Source organism: Egretta garzetta, unplaced genomic scaffold, assembly GCF_000687185.1.
Source record: "Egretta garzetta isolate BGI_Z169 unplaced genomic scaffold, ASM68718v1 scaffold108, whole genome shotgun sequence".
NCBI classification, from domain to species: Eukaryota; Metazoa; Chordata; class Aves; order Pelecaniformes; family Ardeidae; genus Egretta; species Egretta garzetta.
In genome coordinates, this window is record NW_009260614.1 from 6,047,480 (window position 1) to 6,066,434 (window position 18,955).

The following is an 18,955-nucleotide window of genomic DNA, read 5'->3' on the forward strand; positions in this document are numbered from 1 at the left end:
GACAAAAGGGCCGTCTCGCCGGGGTGCTGTAGGGGAGGCACCTCCTGCTCGCCGTGCAGGGAAGCCCCTGACCCAGGGCGCTCTTGGAAGGGAAGGTGGGGAGAGAGCGGGTCCCGTCCTGCCTGAGGAGATGTGGGGGATCCTTGGGCTGCTGGGTGCCTTCAGAGGGAAGGATCCCAGCTGGGAGGGCGTCGCATCCTGGCCGGGGGGGTCCCTTGTCTGAGGGTGCTGTTGGAGGGGAGAGCCTCGCTGCGTGGAGTCACATCCTGCCTGTGGTGTGCTGAGGGTGGCTGGCAAGGAGCAGGAGAAATCCCCTGCTCAGGCAGTGCCCTGGGGTGGTGGGGCAAGGGGGTCGCATCCTGCTCAGGATGGGGGAATCCCCTGCTTGAGGTGTGATGCCACATGGGGGGTGACAGCTGTGGGGTGTTCACACCCTGCCTGGGTGGTGTGACATCCCAGGGGTGCTCCTGGGGGGGGGGTCCCAAGCCAGTTGAGAACGTGGGAAGGGGTTCCCCATAGCACAGAGGGCCTGATCTTGGGAGGCCCAGACAAGGAGAAGAAGGGGGAGTAGTGGGACCTGGGGTTAGACTTAGCCACGGTGTGCGGGGTGAATGATACTCTGCAGGGGAGGAAGGCACTGGTACAAATCCACTGATCAGTCTCAGGCTGGAGGCCAGGCTGTGGGGCAGAAAACCTGGTTCTGAGGTGGGGCCAGTGTCCCAAAGCCAGGCAGAGAAGCTGACAGTGCTGCTGAGACAGCGCTCTGTGGGCGGTTGTTCAGGGCACGCTGGCGGCGGGAGGGGGATCTGCATATCTCATCCCCAGCGGTGTCTGCTTCGTTCCCTGCTGTGAAGAAATCCCCGCACGTGCGCTTGCAACTGCACAGAGGCAGCAGAGATGTAAGGCATGGCGGAGGCTTTCTCCGCTATGCTCACTGCTCCGAAGGACAGCGCTGGACAGATTAACAAAATCGATATGAGGTAGCAATTGCAGAGAGATTTCCGTCTTCGGCGGTGTGAAATGAAGCAGTCTCAAATGCATCGGTGGTGTGATGGAAGTGAGTAAAGACACAGCTGGGATGGACTTGGCCGGAGCTGGCTGTTAGGCTGAGGACGAGGTCTCCTGGGGAAGTTCTGATTCTCCATCCAAAACTCAGCAACCCTGTGTGGTAAAGCCCTGTAGGACAGTTACATCTGTAAGAGCAAGTGTCCTGAACCTTTAACACTGCAAGGCAGGAACGTGAAATCTCTAGAATAACTCTCCCCTGCTGCAGATAACTGGCTGAAAAGTATTTCCAGAGTAAAACTGCTTAAGATACTGTGCATGTAAAATGCTTCTTTGGTCTTATGTTTCAGCCCTTGGAGCCCTCTGCCCAGTCTCTCCATGTCCGTAGCCAGCAAGGTGAGTTTGCCATCCTGTTACTGCTTATTTGGGCTACGTTTGTGTTTATGGATTTTATTCTGAAGTTGTTTACTTATTGGGGAACATCTCTTCAGCTGCTCCAGAGTGAAAATTCATCCTTACGGTATTTTTAGCTTATTTTTCTAAGGAAAGAAGCAGATGTGATTGGGTACTCTTGCTCTCCCTCTGTAGCCTCTGAATTAATTTGTCTTTTCAATGGAATTTGTCCAGAGGTTGACCTTTCCTACATAAAAATTTCCTACACGTTTTGTGAAAATAAATGGCAGGATAGAGGCCATTGGTGTCCCAACTAAGGACAAAGCTAATAAATTCACCCCACGCTATACATTGCAGAATCCCCACAGGATGTTGTGACAGGAAATAGCTTCATAATTTTGCTGCTCACAGAACGTTTCTGCTCCGATCCTCCCAAGAGGGTTGGGGAAAGATTGTTTTTTCTTCTTCTGTAAAGTAGGTGATCCTTGCCTTTTCCTGGAAATGCAGAGCAAGCTGTGAGGTTTGTCCCTGTAATTCTGCTCTTGTTTTTATTGTTGTGGGAAAGTTCTTTTATGGTTTGGGTTTGGTTTTTTTTTTTCTTTTTAATAATTTGAAAACTGGTGAGCAGTTCAGGAGCCATCCTGGAGTCCTCCAGGGGCTGTAATAGTGGCCTTGTCAAAAACTGCCCAGAAGAACAAGTCTTGTGCTCTTGCTGCCATCTTTATTGTGTCTGAGGGGGCTGAAATCCCACAATGCTTCAGGAGGGACAGACAATCTTGCAACCCACAATGCTTTACTTGCTGCTGAAGTTTAATCTTCCTTATTGTGCCTGGAACAGCTTTGCTCCCTTTTAGTAATACCATTCGGAGTTGTGGGCAGCTGATGTCCTTTTTATCTTTGCCTCAAATCTCACAGCAAACGTTGATTTATTAGCTGTCCCCGTGTGGCCCGCGGATGTGGAGAGCTGGGTGGAGCAGGGGGAGGATGCAGGCAGGGCTGGGACTCCTCTCAAGCAAACAGCAAGGTGCTTATGACCTTGAGATGTGGCGCTGGGACTAATTAGTACCACACCGTGTGTGATTCTGGGCACACATCTTCTAGGAGCTGGCAAGTATTCATAGGCAGAAGGGTCTTGTGTGGTGCAGCTCTGGAGATGCTACCCGCCACTGCTGTGGTTGTCGGCGGCAGAGCTGTGAGTGCGGGGATTAATCAGAGAATCGTGGTTTCCATTCTTCGGAAGGCCAAGTTAAATATCCACTTTCAGATGTTTGTCAAAATTGAGAAATACTTGCTCAAAACATTGAGCAAATCCTGTCCTGTGTCCGTGGATGGCATGGGGATCACCAGAGCCATTCGGCAGCAGCCTGGCTAAGTTGTGTAAAGAGGGAGTGGTTCGGACCCCACGCTTGTCTCTGCTGGCTGCTGTGGCATTCACCACCTGAAATAGTCTTGCTGCTTTCTTATGTCTTTCAGTGTAATCTCTTGAATCTGAAGACACTGAAACTACCAGGAAAGCAACTAGCTTTTCCCCTTGGAATTGCCTTTTCCTTTCCCCATGCTAAGAGCCGCCGGTGGAAGTGAGGGAACAGGATTCTCGGTCAGATGTGGCTGATGAGTGTGAGCATTTCAGGAAATTTAACTTCCCATTGCAGGAGCTTGGGAAGTTCATTAGTTAACCCTACACAGCGTTCAGCTCTATGACTGCTGGGGAAGTCTTGGGGAAGAACTGTGCCCGTCTAAACTAAGCTATGATGAGCAATGGTTTAACTGAAAACCTGGTTCCCAAAGAAAGAGCAAAAAGTGACTCTGAACATTGCCAGCTGGAGTTATTTCAGTACTCTAAATGAGACACATTTGGAGCCTATCTGTGAAACTAACTGTCAGCTTAAAACAAAATTATAAGATGGAGGCCCTAGTTCCAAAGTATCTTTTTAGTATTTTTTTTTTATTAGCAAGGAGGAATTTAAGGGGTGAATTGAGATGCCAGCTTTGAAATGAAAAGCCAGATGCTGTGCAACCTTCCTGGATTCCTACTGGAGTAGTTCCTGGGTTTACTTGTGTAATCATGGTGTTCTCATGGTCATTTTTAGCAATTACGGGTGGTCCTTTCTCTGTTCTGTGCCTTGCAAGCGTGATGGTTTTTGGTCCATCATTTTTCTACTGACTGAGAGTAACTTTGTTTGAACGTAGCTTTTCCTGTAGTCGATGCTTGTCCTATCTGCTGCCTCCTTTGGAACGTGACTATTTTGTTTCCTCAGCATTTCTCTCATCATGAGTTCCGAATTAAATGTTCCGGTGGATCCTTCCACTCCTGCTTGCTGCTCTGAACCTGGCACAAAAGGCATGGATTATCGGGACTGGGTCCGGCGCAGCTATCTGGAATTGGTCACGTCAAACCACCACTCTGTTCAAGCCCTTTCGTGGAGAAAATTGTACCTGAGCCGAGCCAAACTGAAAGCTTCCAGCAGAACCTCTGCTCTGCTGTCTGGATTTGCAATGGTATGTGCGCTTTTTGGCGACGCTTTCTGGATCGTGAAGGTTTTGGTTCTGTAAAATCCTCTATTAATCAGTGTTTTCCTCCTGTGAAGTAGCAGGACATACTGTTGTTTTCTGAAGAGGCAGGAGGTGTCTGCCTGGGGGCTTCTTCTTGGCTGCTGCTGAAAAGTTTGAGGCTGGCTCTCTCAAGGCAGCAACGGATACGTGAGCTGCCTAACAGTCAACCCAGGCACTCCCAAATCAGCCCTTTAAAAATTCTAATCCCCTACCTGCAAGTGATCCTAAGTGCCCCACTGGTGTTGGTAAATAATACAGGACCTGGGCTCTCCTTGGCCCCGAGGCCAGGCGTTGCTGGCTGCCTTTGCATGAAGTTACGCTTGGGCGTGGAGCTCCTCCAGGCCCCTGGGGTTGCTGTGGTCCTGAACATTATCTTAATTTCTCTATGTGTTTTTTCAGGTCACGGTGCCTAAAATAAGGTGGAGGTTGGGTCACAGTCTGCCAGAGCGAAGTTTGCATAGCGTGATCAGGGAGATCGTGTTATACGCTGAGGTGCGAGAAGAGGCCCTGCAGCCTCAGACTTGGTGTCAGAGGACTCTGTAGCCTGAAGGGAGCCAAACCTGGTATATTTTTGTCAGTGCTGCCTGTTGGGAATAATCCCTGGTACTTGCTTTTCTCCGTGCAGCACTTGGGTGTTATCTGGAAGCTATCTGAATAGGTCAAAACCATGTCAGGGAGAGAGCAAATACACAAGATGGAGACAGTCGGCAGTCCGGTGCTCAGGCCTGTCCGAGCCATGCTGTGTCGGCGTGAGCCTCTTCATCTCCCCTCTGGTTCTTGCTTACTGCGAGTGAGAATCGAAACCTGTTTGGGGGAGGTTTTCTGCTCAGGAAAATGGGCAGTTCTGGTTGTTCCTGAGGTCTGTCAGCTGAACTCAGAGAGGCAGAGGGCAGCGCCTGGGCGAGCAGGACATGATGTGAAGGTGTCGAATCCTGCAGCTCAGGGGCAGGGGGGAAGACAGATCTCGGGAACTTCCTGGATAGCTTTCCTTGTCTTATTTTAGCTTCTTCCACTGTTTTTTATTCCTCCCCCAATCCCCCAGAATGTGAATCATCTGTAACATTACAACAGTCTGTTTGGGGTGACAAAGTTGGTCACCCAAAGTGAAGTTGGAAAAATGCAAGCGGGGAGTTAAGTGGGAGCAGACTGCAGGGGAGAGGGTGCTTGGTCGCTTTGTGATTCCTCTCTGCTTCCTGACTGTGCGTGTGCGATGCTTGTAAAAAGTTTTCACAGCGTATGCTGGTTTGTAACCGAGCTCATGTGCTGAAATGGTTTTGAGAAACCTGAGCGCTCTCCGATAGATTTCTTTCACTCAGAAGCTTTCTTACTTTAAAAAGCAGCTCACGTGCTTGCCCTTCATGCCTCAGGGTTACTTGATTTCTGTGTTAGTTGTTTGTGACTGTAGTCCTTAACATGATGATTAAATTAACGTTTTGTAGTGTTGTGAACTGACCTCCCTGGGCGGCGTGGTTACACAAACAGGTGCCTGTGCTGTTGCTGGGACTCGGGGGGGCCTTGCAGCCCACCCACACTGCGGGGCTGGACCATGTATCCAAAAACAAAGCGTGCCTTCTCAACCCGCACAACAGAAAGCTGCTCAAAGTCCTCAGCAAACACACAGAATTAACCATTTGACTTCTCTTAAACTGTTGAAAACACAAGTCAAATAAACACATAGGTATAAGCAGTGTTAGTTTTAGATCACCAGTTTAACATAATAAGAACACCTAAAATTGGTAATTGTTAGAAATCAGAATTTTTGCAATAAGGAATTCTCTTCATTGGCAAGTTTTTTCCTGGCTGATCATACTGGGCCTTCCAGTGAAAGCTGAGGGATCTGTTCCTACCAAGCTATTTATCCTCTGGTAATTTGGTGGGCAGGTGTTTAGTATATGGATATTTACTCTCTAATAAGTACATCTGTTTGGCTATTGATGAAAGTAGAGAAGTTATTTAGAGTTAAATAGTTTCCCTGAAGCCCTATGTGCATTTAACTGTGTAAACAAATGTCATACAGGGCTTGGCTATTGCTTTATTTACTTCCTTGTCAGTGTGTTTGATTCAAGCCAGTTCCATACTGGCTGAAAATTATTACGAGCTGATGGATATTTAATCAACAGGCGGTGGCTTTGATCCAGCTCCTTCTGGACAGGCTGCAGAATAATGCGAACCTTCCTCGTTACTCGATGCTATCTCTGGTATTTCTGGCAGAGTTGGGCAGATTGGGAGGATGTGGGTCCTTTCCAGCGCCAGCTCTGTTTGGAGGTGGGCTGTAGGGCTACTGCACTTGCCCTGGGGAGGCTGCAGGCAAAGGAGATTTAGGGGGAGCTTAGAAAGCCTCCTTAATCATTTGCCTGATGGAAATTAGAGCTATTGCTGCTCGTCAGTCTTCTTGATGTTTGTCCAATTGCTACAGGATATGTATTTGATTTAAAAAAAAAAAAAAAAAAAAAATCCAGCAGATCTACTAGAGTGATTGTTTTTAGCGACTGCCAAACCATCTGTGTGAATGTAACATGGTCTGTGTTAAGCCATTTGTCATCCTTTTGCCTGATACTATCTATCCTGGTCTAAATTTCTCAAGATGAGCATCTTCTTTGTTGTGGACGATCTGGGCTATGCCAGTCTAAAAAAATTGTAATTGCATGTAATTTAATTGCAGTTTAACTCTAAAATGTTCTGAGTACTTGGTCCTTTGGCACACTGGTGAGCATGGAGTTCAACAGGGTGATTCTCAAGCTTAAAATTAAGCCTACACTGAGGGATTCTGCGACTCGGCAGAGTGCTCAGTGCCTTGCAAAGCCCTTGACACCTCAGCTTCTGGGAAGAGGTTACAATAAAGGGGGCTGTTATCACAGAAGAGTATAATTATATCAAACATGACATATTAATAGTTTTATAGAGTAAGCAGCATATTTAATGATTTTTAAATGGGTTATGTCAGCTTGTCCTCTTTCTCTTATCCCGGTCAGAGAATTACATGACAGTCTGTACGGGGTAAAGTGAGTAAGAGCTTGCTCACCTTTCCAGTACTTGTTCGGGTGAAATGAACTGGCTTTCTGCCTTGCTGCCCTATCTGTATTGTTGATGTTTTTCCCTGAAATACCTCTTACTGAGCCATCAGTCAGTGTTAAAAATTCATCACATTGCACAGCTGAAGCTAGCCCTAGGGAATAGGTTAGTCTGGGAGGAAACATCCAATTAGCTGAAAAGTGCTGCTCCTGCGAAGGATAACAAGTAGAAATTGATATGTTGACATCAGCCAAGCTTTCAGCTTTAATATAAAGCTATAAATTGAACATGCAGGTACAATTCCTATTCAGCTTGCTGAATGCTACGTCTCTGGGTATTACAGCACCCAGTAATGAACAATATACCTGCAGCTTTCCCTGGCTCACAGGGTGTGACTGACAGTCACAGCACTGTGCAAATGCACTGTGCACAATGCGCAGCAGAGAATAAGTTTGTATATTGATAATTGATCTCCTCCTCCTCCAATCAATATAGGGGGATCTGCAGAGAGAACACATGCAAGGCCGTGTGGCATGTGGTTTAATTAAATTGACCTTGCCATGGTGAAGCCAATCCCGTGTTATTATTTTCTCTGTTATATGGCAAGAACTACTATAAACAGGAACCTTTAAAAAAACAACAACAACAAAAAAAAAACGTGCATGTTTGTAATCAGAACGAAAGTCTCGGAATGTCCAAGAACTGCCACAATATTTTTGGTGTCTCTGATCTCCTAAATAGTTGATGTAGGTATAAAATCTGGACTCGTAGAGGTTGACTATTTGCTGCCCCAAACATTCCCGTTATGTCTTGGTTGGTACTAAATGTGCTCAGACTGGGCTGTGATCCCCTCATTCAGGCTGCTGATGGTTTCAGAGTAAATGCAGGTAAGGCAGCAGCCATGCCAACACAGGCACTTGCTTCCATCCCCTTTAATCCTTTTCAGGGTTACCCGCAGGGAGAACATGAGCATGCCCCTAATCTTCCAGTGCCTCAATTATATTATTAAAATGTTATGCCAGAGCGAATGGGGGAGATTTTTATACAGAGCCTGAAATGGCTGCTCAGCGGTGGTCTCATGCGAAGTGTGGATAAAGTAACGATGAGCCCATTCTTCAAAAACCATCTACCCCCCAGAACTGAGCTGTTTGTTCAGACTTTGCCTTCTCATGATGGTCTTGAGAGGCACTGCCCCGAGGCACGCATCCGAGCCTTGGCTTCTCCTTTCCTTAATGCATCTGGCAAGCTGTGCCGTGCCGGAGCAGCAGGTTGTTTGGGATCACCAGAGGTTTTGCCTGCTGCCAGGCAAGTTAGTATCTCTGCAAATCATGAAGTGCTGCTGCAGATCCAAGTGAGTTGCTAGAGAGGAATGTTTGATAGTCTTGTCCACTGTTTTTGTAGCTTCTCTTAGCAGTTTTACAGTCCTTTCAGGGATGTGCTGCCACACAGAAGTACTATTTTACTTCTCAGGTACATTAAGTAATTTTACAAGTTCTTATGCTAAACCAGTTAACAGGCCTGTACTAGGGCTCCAGTTCTGATCTTGGAAGAGCCCCCTGCTCTCTTGCACCTATTCTGCTTGTTAAGCTTTATTTGATTAAAGAAAAAATAGACAACTTTAGAGACTTGCTATATGAATGCTCTTTTTTTGAGAAATCGGACCCCTATCTGAGTTGTTGAACACACTGATAAGCCAGTAGCTGTCTACATCTGTTGAGTATATCAGTAAGTTATTAGCTCTCAAGGGAGAAATTTGAGGATATAAATAACTAGCATCGGGGCGTATGCGTAATAAAAATGAACATACAATGTTCTGAAAATAGAAGGCAGCTATTTTAACTACAGACTAACTTAAACTGCAAAGTAGCTTGCGTGCTTCCCGTGGGGGATAGTGAAACCTTGCTGGCTGCTGGCCAGAAGAGCTGCTTGCTTTTGCTTTTCTTTACGCGTCTGAAGTCGAAACTTTCTGCACTGCAGCCACAAGTGGTGAGCGGAAGGAGAATGTGTGATGGGCGGGTGGGCTAGCGGGCTGTCAGCTGCCTCCGAGCTCCACTTGTTGTCTAATGTGTTCCTTCTGCTGTGTGTTGGGTTTGATGCAGTTCGTATGGCTCATGGTGCAAGAAGAGAGATGTTATTGCAGAAAAGTGCACGTGAGCCTTGGGAAAGGCCAAGCTGCAGACTCTGTGTACGTCTTCGTGGGAAACAGAAATGATCCATCTAGGCTGCCATTCTAAAAAGCACTTGTGCGTGTACTTGACCTTAGGTGCTCTTCCCAAATAAAGATGTTTTCCTGGATGAAAGCCTTGAAAAGAGGAAGACTAGCAGCTCTTGACAAGCTTTTTGTTCCTTTCCCCCCCAGGTTGCCATGGTGGAGGTGCAGCTGGAGGTGCAGTACAAGTACCCCCAGATGCTGCTGATCGCTTTTAGTGCCTGCACGACAGTGCTCGTGGCAGTTCATCTCTTCGCCCTTCTCATCAGCACCTGCATTCTGCCTAACGTGGAAGCAGTGAGCAACATCCACAACCTGAACTCCATCAGTGAGTCCCCGCATGAGCGCATGCATCCCTACATCGAGCTGGCGTGGGGCTTCTCCACAGTCTTGGGGATCCTCCTTTTCCTTGCGGAAGTCGTGCTTCTGTGCTGGATAAAATTTCTGCCTGTGGGCTCCATCCTGAAAAATGAGACCGCCAAAGTCGAGAAGGCCAGCAGCCACGCAGGTTGGCAGTCAGCACTGGTCTCCACTATCATCATGGTCCCAGTGGGTCTGATTTTTGTTGTCTTCACCATTCACTTCTACCGCTCTTTGGTGCGGCACAAAACGGAGCGCCACAACCGGGAGATCGAAGAGCTTCACAAACTGAAAGTGCAGTTAGACGGGCATGACAGAGGCATGCAGGTAGTGTGACAGAGAGGCAGAGGCTGCTTCCAGCAAATCTGCTCAGCTAAGGCTAGGAGCAAAATACCTGTTTTGCTAGTTGGTGAGACGCACCAGTGATGGATTGTCTTGAGGCTTAAATATGTAAACGCTAATTGCCTGCCATATATAGCTGTGGGTTCTAGTGCTGTTTCGGATGCTGGGGTCCCTGGCCTGTTTCTGGTCCTACACACTCGCGAACTTATGTTGACACTGCCATGGAGTTCAAGGTCAAAACTTTACCTACCTTAGCATTGGTTCAGGTAGCCAAAAATCTGTATTTTTTACGAATGCAGTATTCCGTTGCCAAAAGTAAAACTGCATCAGCTGTCCAAAACGCCCGTGTGTGTGTGTGTAGGACTTGTCTTATGTGTCAGAACTCCCTGGTTGTCAGCGCAGCAGCAATTAACTGGCAGCTCGTTTCTAGAGCTGAGCTGGTTAATGAGGGTATCTGCAGCTGACTTGAGGACATCCAGGAAAGCACAACAGAAACTGTGAGTGTTGATCACCTTTGTTCCAAAGCAAGTGTTCCAGAAATACATAACCAGAAAGAAATCAGCCTTAGCTTTTATGTTTTGTTCTTGCTATTGCTTACTATGTTTTTATAGCTGGGGAGGTAGAATTTTGAATTGGAGGAGGCTGGGAAGTTTTGTCGTACTTTCTTCAGCAGCATCTGTCACTTTAGATTGAATGTATGCCAAGATCATGTGTTTTTTCCCAATAAGAGACAAGAGGGCCCAGGGAAGGCTTACAGGTGTTTTAGTTTTAACAAGGACATTCCTAAAACAGAACAGTGACAGGGAATTTAATGAGACGAAACTCTGAAGGACTAGAAAAGCAAGTTTCAAGGAGGTAAGGAGTGACAGCATACAGTGTATTGTAGAATTCTGTCGCTGTGTCATCTTCATTTATGTATTGTTGCAATGTCTTTTGCCTGATTTGCTGGAGAGAACAAGCCCCACTCCTGAGTATTTCATCAGTTGTTTGGGGTTTTTTTGTCATCTGTAGCATTTGTCTGTCAAAAATGAGCGCTTCCTTCTCCCTCCACCAAAGCAGGCAAACTCCTCTGGTGAAACCTGGAGCTGTACTGGTGAGTCTGACAGAGCTGGATCTGGCGAGAGAGCTGTGTGCCATTAAAGAGCGATCCTGTTTCATTTGAGCTGACTTTTTCTTTTCCCCCAGCAGCAAAGAAAATGACACTTGCATGTCTGTATTGCTTAGCAAGGGAAGCTTGAAAATTCTGTAGCGTTCTTGTGGGTGAAAACTACTGTAAAAATGATCTTATGATTTTTGGTGACTTTGTGGAGGGGAAAAGAGTGTTTTGCAATCGTCAGCTCTTGTAAGGGAAAGTAAGGCTTTTTGCCACACAGGGCTAAAAGAAGCATAAGCACATTTGCTTGGCCCTGATCCTGTGCTGATTTCCTGCTCTGTGCTCAAACATTGCAGTTTCAGAGTCTCCCAGGCCTTACAGGTTTCTGAAATCATTAAGGATGTTTGTAGTGTTCTATTTAGCCCTGGTCCCTTATTCCACTGGGATTTGAGAAATCTAATGGCAGCGTATTACATGTCAGCTTCCCAGAATGGAGAGTACACGCAAATCCCAGTGCAGCAGGGTGAGACCATCCCTATGTTCCTCTCTGGCGAGGGCCTTGGGAACCCAACTCTAATCTCTCTTGTTTACATGTGAGTTTGAGCGTTGCTGAACAAGTTGCTTAGCACTGTGTCTGTGGCTTTCATCTGTTGTTCTTGCTGCAGTTGGCGTGTACCATATTGGCTGATGTGCAGCAAAGAAAATAGTCTTGTGTGCTAAATGTCTGGTCTGTACTTATGCACATATGCAAAAAATAAGGAGTATCCTCTGGGAAGTGGGTGGTCGTGAAATTCATACGATCTCCCCAAGAGTCTGCCCTCTCTCCCTCCTCTTTTTACCATAATAAAAATTAAAGGTTTATACAACAAAATCAGAGTTGAGTTTTCTGCCAGGTATTAACACACGGAGGCTTTTCTACCAACAAAATTCATGTTGTGAGGCCAGAGCCAGACCAGATAAGATGAATCTCTCATCTGTGCTTTGCAGTCTCCTTTAACATCAATAATAATAGTACTCTCTGTGCTGTGGAGCTCAGGAGGTTGAGGAAAGCATTGAGCCATTTCTGTAATTAAAAATAATATCAAGTTTCGCAGTGTGCATACAGTGCTGTGAAAGCAATGCAGCTCGTTTGGAAACAGCCATATCATTCGTTTAGTCCTTTGCAAATGTAATAAACTTCAGCAAATGGAGAAATGCAGCAGAAACTGTGCTTTGATATTGTAGAATAATTTGGTGAGGCTTTGGTGGGATCGGATTCAAGAGGAGTCTCAAGGCAGCGGATCAGTGGCTGGAGTGGGATCGCCTTACTCCAGCAGGGAGTCTGAGGTACGGTTTGAGATGGTGTCCCAAGGGCAAATGCACTTAAAACAGAATAATAATGTGCTTTCCCATCTTTGCTCGCAGCTTTGTTTCTTGTGTCTCTCTGGGCACCAACTTCTCCCTTCTATGGGAAGCCCACGGGGGTATTATTGTTCTTTGACTCTGGCGTCTGGGATCTCTCTAGGTTACCCATCACCTTCGTGCTGTAACTCCTCTCCTTCTTTCCCAGCAACAAACTCATGAGTCCAGACTCATGTTGCGGAAAGATTGCCTGTGGTATTGGCCACAGTAGTTCATCTGTAAAGGAGTAGGGACGTTGTACTTGTCCAGATGGGTGTTTCTGTGCTACAGCACCAGAAAATCCTCCTTGCTTCTGCTGCTGCCCCCGTGGCTGTCAGCAGGATTCCCATCAGTCAAGCGTGGAGATGCCTGCCTTTCCACACCGTCGCTGGCATCTCAGCAGGGCTGGCAGCACACTGTGTCACGTCTGGGTTTGCCTGATGGTGCCTGGCCACAACTGTCCTGTGCTGTCACCTCTCTGTCATTCCCAGGGTGGCTGTCGTTCCTGGGATCTCCTGACTTTTGTATGGCTCCGTTCTTGCGGTGCCTGCACAGGGATGCTTCTCCCAAAGGTCCTACCATCGGGCTGGGATGTGTGTTGAGGATCCCCCCCGATGTGTGTGTTAGCTTTCTGTACCAGCCTTGGGCCCTGTATTTTGGGATGGCTGTTGCCCTAATTCTCAGCTCCCTTGGGCTGTGACTCTCTGGACCTGTTCTTGCCATGTTTGGGCCATTTCTCCAATTTCTGCAGAGGGGCTCGGCTTGCTGCAGGGGACAGCTGCAATCTCACTCCAGAGTCCTGAGTCCTCTTTCAGATTTTTTTGGACAGCTTTTGCCTGGCAGAAAAATGCCTCTGCAGGCTCCAGCACTGGAAAGACCCTTCCTAAAGTGGGGAAGGAGCTGTTGATGACAGAGGTACAGCCCTGCTTCATATTGTTCTTGGGTACCCGCCTTGGTTTGGGAGGCGAATCCTCTCTCTCCTTCCCTTGTTAGCAGGAGTCAAGACCGGGCACGAATGTGAGCTGCCGGGAGCTGTTGGAGCTGGAGCAGTATCGGGTTCTGCCTTTGCTGTGGTTAGTGGCAGCTCTTACTCTGCAAGCTCCCTATTTTTAACGTTGCCCTGGGGCAGCCTTGGCTCTGGTAGCTGCCGCCCCATTGTTTTGGTGGATATGTGGCTCTCGGGGAGGCTTTGTGACCAGGGGAGATGGAGTAGATGTTGGATTTGACCGTCTGGGCCTGACCCACATGACAGATGAAAGCGATACTGAGCGAGAGCCCCAGCCGGAGCACGCTCTGCGGTAAGCGCTCAAATATGTGGAAGTGTTTATAGAGGGGTGGGGTGAGTGCAGCCACAGAGCGAGCATCCTTCAGTTCGCTCAGGGATGGGCAAACCCAGCTTGCCATGGGGACGAGGACGGCCACGCTGGGCTCAGGGACGGAGCTGCAGGGTGCCCAGCTGGCTGCAGGGCTGGTTGCTCGCACTTCACGTTCTCCTCTTGCCTTTCCATGGCTTTCTGTGGGATTTCCTAATGTCCTTTCTCTTTTTTTTTTTTTTTTTTTTTTTTTCTTTTCCCCTGCCTTGGTTATTTTCTGATTAACTTCTCGCAAGCTGTCTCCTCTGTACCCGTTTCAAACAAAGCGGTTTCAGGGTTTCAGTAATTACTGACTGGCTGAATTTGGAAAGCGTTCCCGTGAATCCCTGTGCGTGCGACAGGGAGCTTGCCTTCTGCCCAGGGGTGTGACAAGGGTGAGTGCTAAGGGCTAGGAGGCAAAAAGCAAAAATCTGTGTTTTAGCTTTGCCTATTCTTGTTTTACCTCTGCATGAACAATATTTACTGTAGAACAACGTATGTATCTCGGTTACTGTCCAGCTGTGTAAGAGAAACTGGATAAACTTGCCAAGTTTTATGCTTCTTGCTGATTTCAGACTGATTTTTTGAAGGGCAGCTCAAGTCCTCCAGCATCCTCTATGGGTTAACTGGGGGTCTGCTGGGTTTTGTTTGGGTTTGGGGTTTTTTGTTGGTTTTTGTTTTTTTCTTTTAAAGCTTGGTCTGATATTATCCTTCTCCTTTTAAAATACACAACTAGATTACAATTAGATGTGCTTCCTTTTAATGAGGGCCTGGTTCTTGGTATGTGTTTTACAAGTGCTAATCTTGGTTAAGAAGATAAACAGCTGCGATAGGAATTCCCAGAACATGAAGACTATTAAAGTTTGTCTTACATCAATAATACTAGCATAGTGGCCAAAATTACTTTTAAGAGCTAATTAATTAAGATTAAACCCTCTATATACTTTTCTCAGGCCTCTCTAATATTTGACAATCCAAATCAGTTGTATATGTTCTGCAGCGCTGCAATTCTGGCTTTTTAGGGGAGAATGTATGTAAAGTTTTATAAAGTAATACAGAACCGATGGGTGTATAATTGCATTTTGACCTAAGATGATGCCCAAGAGGCTGTTTAACAGGTGAAAAATGTCAAGAGATAGACATAGCAATGACTGTGTAGTGACTAGGCTAAGTTTTGGACTTCAAAAACATCTAGACAAAGCCCTCAATATTTGGCTGAGAATATAATTATTTGCATTTATTAAATTTAAGATGTCAGCTAGGAGGAGCTGGAGTTTTCTGGCAAGAACGGCAGCTTCCCATATAGCTTGATCAAGGGAGAAAAATTCAGCAAACAAAAGCAGAGCACAAAATGAACTAATATTGTTTATCTTGTTATTATGGCACTCCGATTCATCGGGAGCCATCATCTGCTTTCACTGTGAAGAGAATGAACAGCAAGTACGCACACAGAAGTATTTCAACGGGCTGAGAGCAACAATATAAATCTAAAACGGAGCACTGGAAATAAGGGCCAAGCGTTAATGGAAATACTTGACGGCTGTGGTTTGCTGAGCAAAGAGCAGGTTGCTGAAGTGGCTCAGTACTGACAGGGCGATGAGGATATAGGCTCAACACTTGCTTTATCCATGAAAGCCTGCCCTGGGTTTCCTCCCGTAGTGTGGCTTTGTGCTGAGCTCCAGGCTGCCCGCTGGGTCCTCCTGCTTGGCCGAAAGTCCTCTGCTCCACCGGCAGCTCCAGCTGCTGGGCCGGGGACATCACACTCTCTACAGCTGCTGAGCCCCGTGGACACCAGCAGCGCAGTGCCGATCACACCAGTCTGCCGGAAAAAGGTTAGGAATCGCAATTTTGAGAGCACAAGACCCTGGTTTTGGGAGTGAGCAGGAGAAGTTGCAGCCTATGAGAAATTTCCTGGGACCAAGCTTGCTGTGAGCGAGCGTGGCCAGCCTGTTGCACGTTGGCTGGCTGCATTTGCAGTGGCGGATTTCCGTTGGAGAGGGCATGCTGCGGCTGCCGAAACCGCTACTGGAGGGTGTGGGTGACACTCGCCAGCCTGCCTGAATGGAGGTTTGGGGTTAAGGGGTGCCCGTGGGAGCCCTGCTCGTGGGTCTCTCTTGGGAATATCACCTAGATGTCCACAAATCTTTAAATACTGGGCTAAACTGGAACTGGTTCCCTGCAGCCCCAAGGGACTGTAGTTGTATCTGGTAGCTTAAACTGATAAAATATATCCTGGTTCACCCAACTGATTTCTAGTAACTTGGTTGTTGGGTGAAGAGCTCCCCGCAGTGCCTGAAGCGGAGGGCAGCATCTATGGCACGAGTGCATTACTATAGAGTAAAACCTGCGCATGGTGCCAAGTACTGCCAAGTACTCAGAATACAGCTGCGCAGGGACGCTGAGATCCCCGTGTTTAAATTTCCTTACCAACTAAAGCCAGGCAGCATTGTAAAGTGGTGCTTTACTGCTGTAGGTGTGACTGTGCTGAAAGGTTGTGGTGGCACAACTGTGTTTATTAAAGGATCACACTTCTTCCACAGCACAACTTTGTTTTCAAGAGCACAGAAGTTTGTTCGGAGCCGACAGATGGCCTCAAATCAGCTTCTGCTACAAATGACTACTTGCATCTTAGGTAGAAGGCATGATTCAAACCTGACTGCTGGAGGTGCCAAGAAAAAAAAAATGATAGCCACCAGCGTTGCAGTCTGTTGCCCAGCTTATTCCCCAAATCAGACTCTTGCTACTGAGAGTTGACAGTGGGGTTCAGAGATAACAAATGGTCAGAAAATAACACAGTCTGTGTGTCTTTGCTCTGAACTCTGTCCAGGCTGCCTCTGCAGAAGAGTCGGCATTGTCCTTCTGCAAATGCTGCTCTTTGGTCCCAGAAGATATAGGTCACACACAGTATTTATGATTAATCCTCACTGTTAGAGCATGAATCTTCAGCAAAGGTTAATTACTTTAATTAGTGTGTTGTACTGCCTGTGGAGAGACGCTTGCTTACCCCCCTCCCCCGGAGAGCTGATCTCTAAAGGACCTATCTGAAGTGGGTGAGAAGATAGTGGTGTCCCTACGGCACAGTGCAACACTAAAAGCAGCGCGACAGAACCAAGCACAGGCCAGGAGAGGTTAAAATCTGCTGAGGGGCTTGGGCTGACTCTGTGCCAAGGGCTGTTTGATACAGGGTTTCATTATTCCAAGTTTCTTTCTTGGTTATAACTAAAGTATTTAAGATCTGGCTACTTGCTTTTTGCATTTTGTTACAATACGGCCAATGAATACAACCGCTCATTGCTGACTTTTGCCTAAAAGCTCCCATTGCCCAGGAGAGTCTTCGAAGAAGCAGGCAGCCCACCCCTTCCTTGCACTCTCTTATTTCTGTCTGTTACATTTCCATTTGACTGAGCTTATCTCTGTATGCACCTGGTTCCTTAAGCACACTTCAGAAATAAACCAACTTGCACAAATTCTGTACTTTATTTTTCATATTTCCTAACAAAACACAATTCTGGCTTCCTCTTGCTGATCACACTGGTCTTCCTTGAAATGAAAGAGCTATTTCTAGCAGTTCTTTACCCAGTTCTTCATGCCTTCCTCCGGTGCTGAACTCTGCAGACAGCTCCCTGAACGTGACACAGATTCGGCGATGCTCTATATGCTTGCGGTAAATTGCGTGTTTCCACTTGTACCGTGCGTCACCGTACAGCACCACCAGAGACCTTCGGGGTAAGTGAATGGCAACAGTCACCTCTTTACTTGGAACAAGCCTTGGGGATAAAATGCAGTTGATTCCCTCTTTGCCTGAATTTTTGCACGCTGACGTCTGTGTAAAAGATCCAGGGGGACTTAATTCCCCGTTTTCTTTACTGAAGGTGGGAAATAATTGGATGCTGTCCTCTGAATCACAAGACATGGATAGCACTGTTTTTGAGAGCAAGTTTAAGCTAACCAGGCGCTCTCCCCAAAGCCACCAGTCATCAAAATGTGGGTCAATGGCAGAACCCCTTTCTGGCAAGTAGTCCAGATTACATTGTTCAACGGGTAAGAAACCGCCTAGTACAGAGCAGGCCTTCATCTGCGCCACGATCTTTTTACTAAAACTTGGCAAACCAGTAAAGCTGCCAGCTTTCAGCCTTTGTTTCTTGAAGTTCACTTTGGGTCCGTAGTCCTGTTGGAAAAGAAGAGGGGGGGAAAAAGCTAGTGTTAGGGAAAAGTCCAGGACAAGTCGTCTTGGAGAGCCTGTGATCCCTACAGGGCTGATGGTGAAGACTTTTGAGTTCTGGCCTCATCTCTCCAGTCACCTGGTCCCAGGGTTGCAAAAGGACTCAGTGAAGCTACATTAATCTCTCTGGAATTAGATTTGTCACCTGCAAAGTAAAACCAGACCAAAACACCCACTTCTTTCATTTGGAGATTGTGTGAACTTTAATGTCTGAGCATGCACTATCAAATACTGTTTATTGTAACTATCATGTATTTTTGCAAGAAGTGAACGTTAATTACAAGTAATTCTTGCAATCGATTTCAGGAAAAGCTTTCAAAGGAAAGCATTTGATGAAACATCAAAACGTTCTGTGTTTTAACTGAAAACAGCTTTCTTCTTCCCGAGGGATCGAAGAACAAATGTGCTTCTAAAGTCAAACCTGTTTCTTTCGGCCGGACTGTGATGGTTTCCAGTCATCTTGATCCATCAGTTCAACTATCTCAGATTCTTCATCTTTGCTAATGAACTCCTCCATCAGAAACACCCCTGGAAATGGAAATGCCCAGCCAGCAAAGTCCGAGTGCTCATTGCCTTCAGCTAGGCCTGTTGCTGGACAGTAAGTGAAATTATCTTCTCCCTGTGGATATAACAACAGAGAAGAAAAAAAGCGGCGGGAGAGAAACTTATCAAGATAAGGTATTTCCATGATTTACCCCTGCAGCCTCGATGCTGCAGCATGAAAACTGTCTGTACAGGGTTCTTGCAGGCATGAGAAATTTTACAGCCGCTTTTGGGGAACAGCTCTTCCCCGCCTTTTTTACAGCTCCAGCACTACTGCGCTGCTTGCTTGGAGCTGCTTTTCTTTCCTAGTAATGTCTTTATCCTGTGAAGATGGGGAAGAAGAGGTGATCCTCGGTGCCAGGCGTGTAAGGAGATTAATGGTCGGTGTTCCTCGGGCCGGCTGCAGAGAGGTGGTTTGTCATATCAATAAATGTTGAATGAGGAAAGTTGATAAAAATTACCAAGGCCATAAGGCTAAGCGGTAGCCAACC

The 18,955-nt window shown here is 46.9% G+C and overlaps 2 protein-coding genes across 12 annotated transcripts in view; one reads left to right on the plus strand and one right to left on the minus strand.

Moving 5' to 3' along the window:
* The window catches only part of ORAI2 (ORAI calcium release-activated calcium modulator 2), a 33,877-nt gene that overhangs the window by 13,429 nt on the left and 1,493 nt on the right, over window positions 1–18,955 (plus strand). For 3 of the 11 annotated variants that reach the window (XM_035900475.1, XM_035900476.1, XM_035900480.1), the window contains 5 exons: window positions 782–1,401; window positions 3,657–3,897; window positions 4,351–4,443; window positions 9,323–9,859; window positions 12,192–13,427. In XM_035900475.1, coding sequence (XP_035756368.1) covers window positions 3,670–3,897; window positions 4,351–4,443; window positions 9,323–9,859; window positions 12,192–12,530 — 1,197 coding nt within the window. In that variant the 5' untranslated portion in view covers window positions 782–1,401; window positions 3,657–3,669 and the 3' untranslated portion in view covers window positions 12,531–13,427. The other 8 variants (XR_004842788.1, XM_035900482.1, XM_035900479.1 and 5 more) reach the window with 8 other exon arrangements.
* ALKBH4 (alkB homolog 4, lysine demethylase) lies at window positions 13,952–18,949 on the minus strand. Its single transcript, XM_035900486.1, has 2 exons — window positions 18,343–18,949; window positions 13,952–17,867 (listed from the first exon to the last, which is right to left on the minus strand). Exons 1-2 carry the CDS (start codon window positions 18,607–18,609, stop codon window positions 17,226–17,228), a joined length of 909 nt encoding a protein of 302 aa, XP_035756379.1. The 5' UTR covers window positions 18,610–18,949; the 3' UTR covers window positions 13,952–17,225.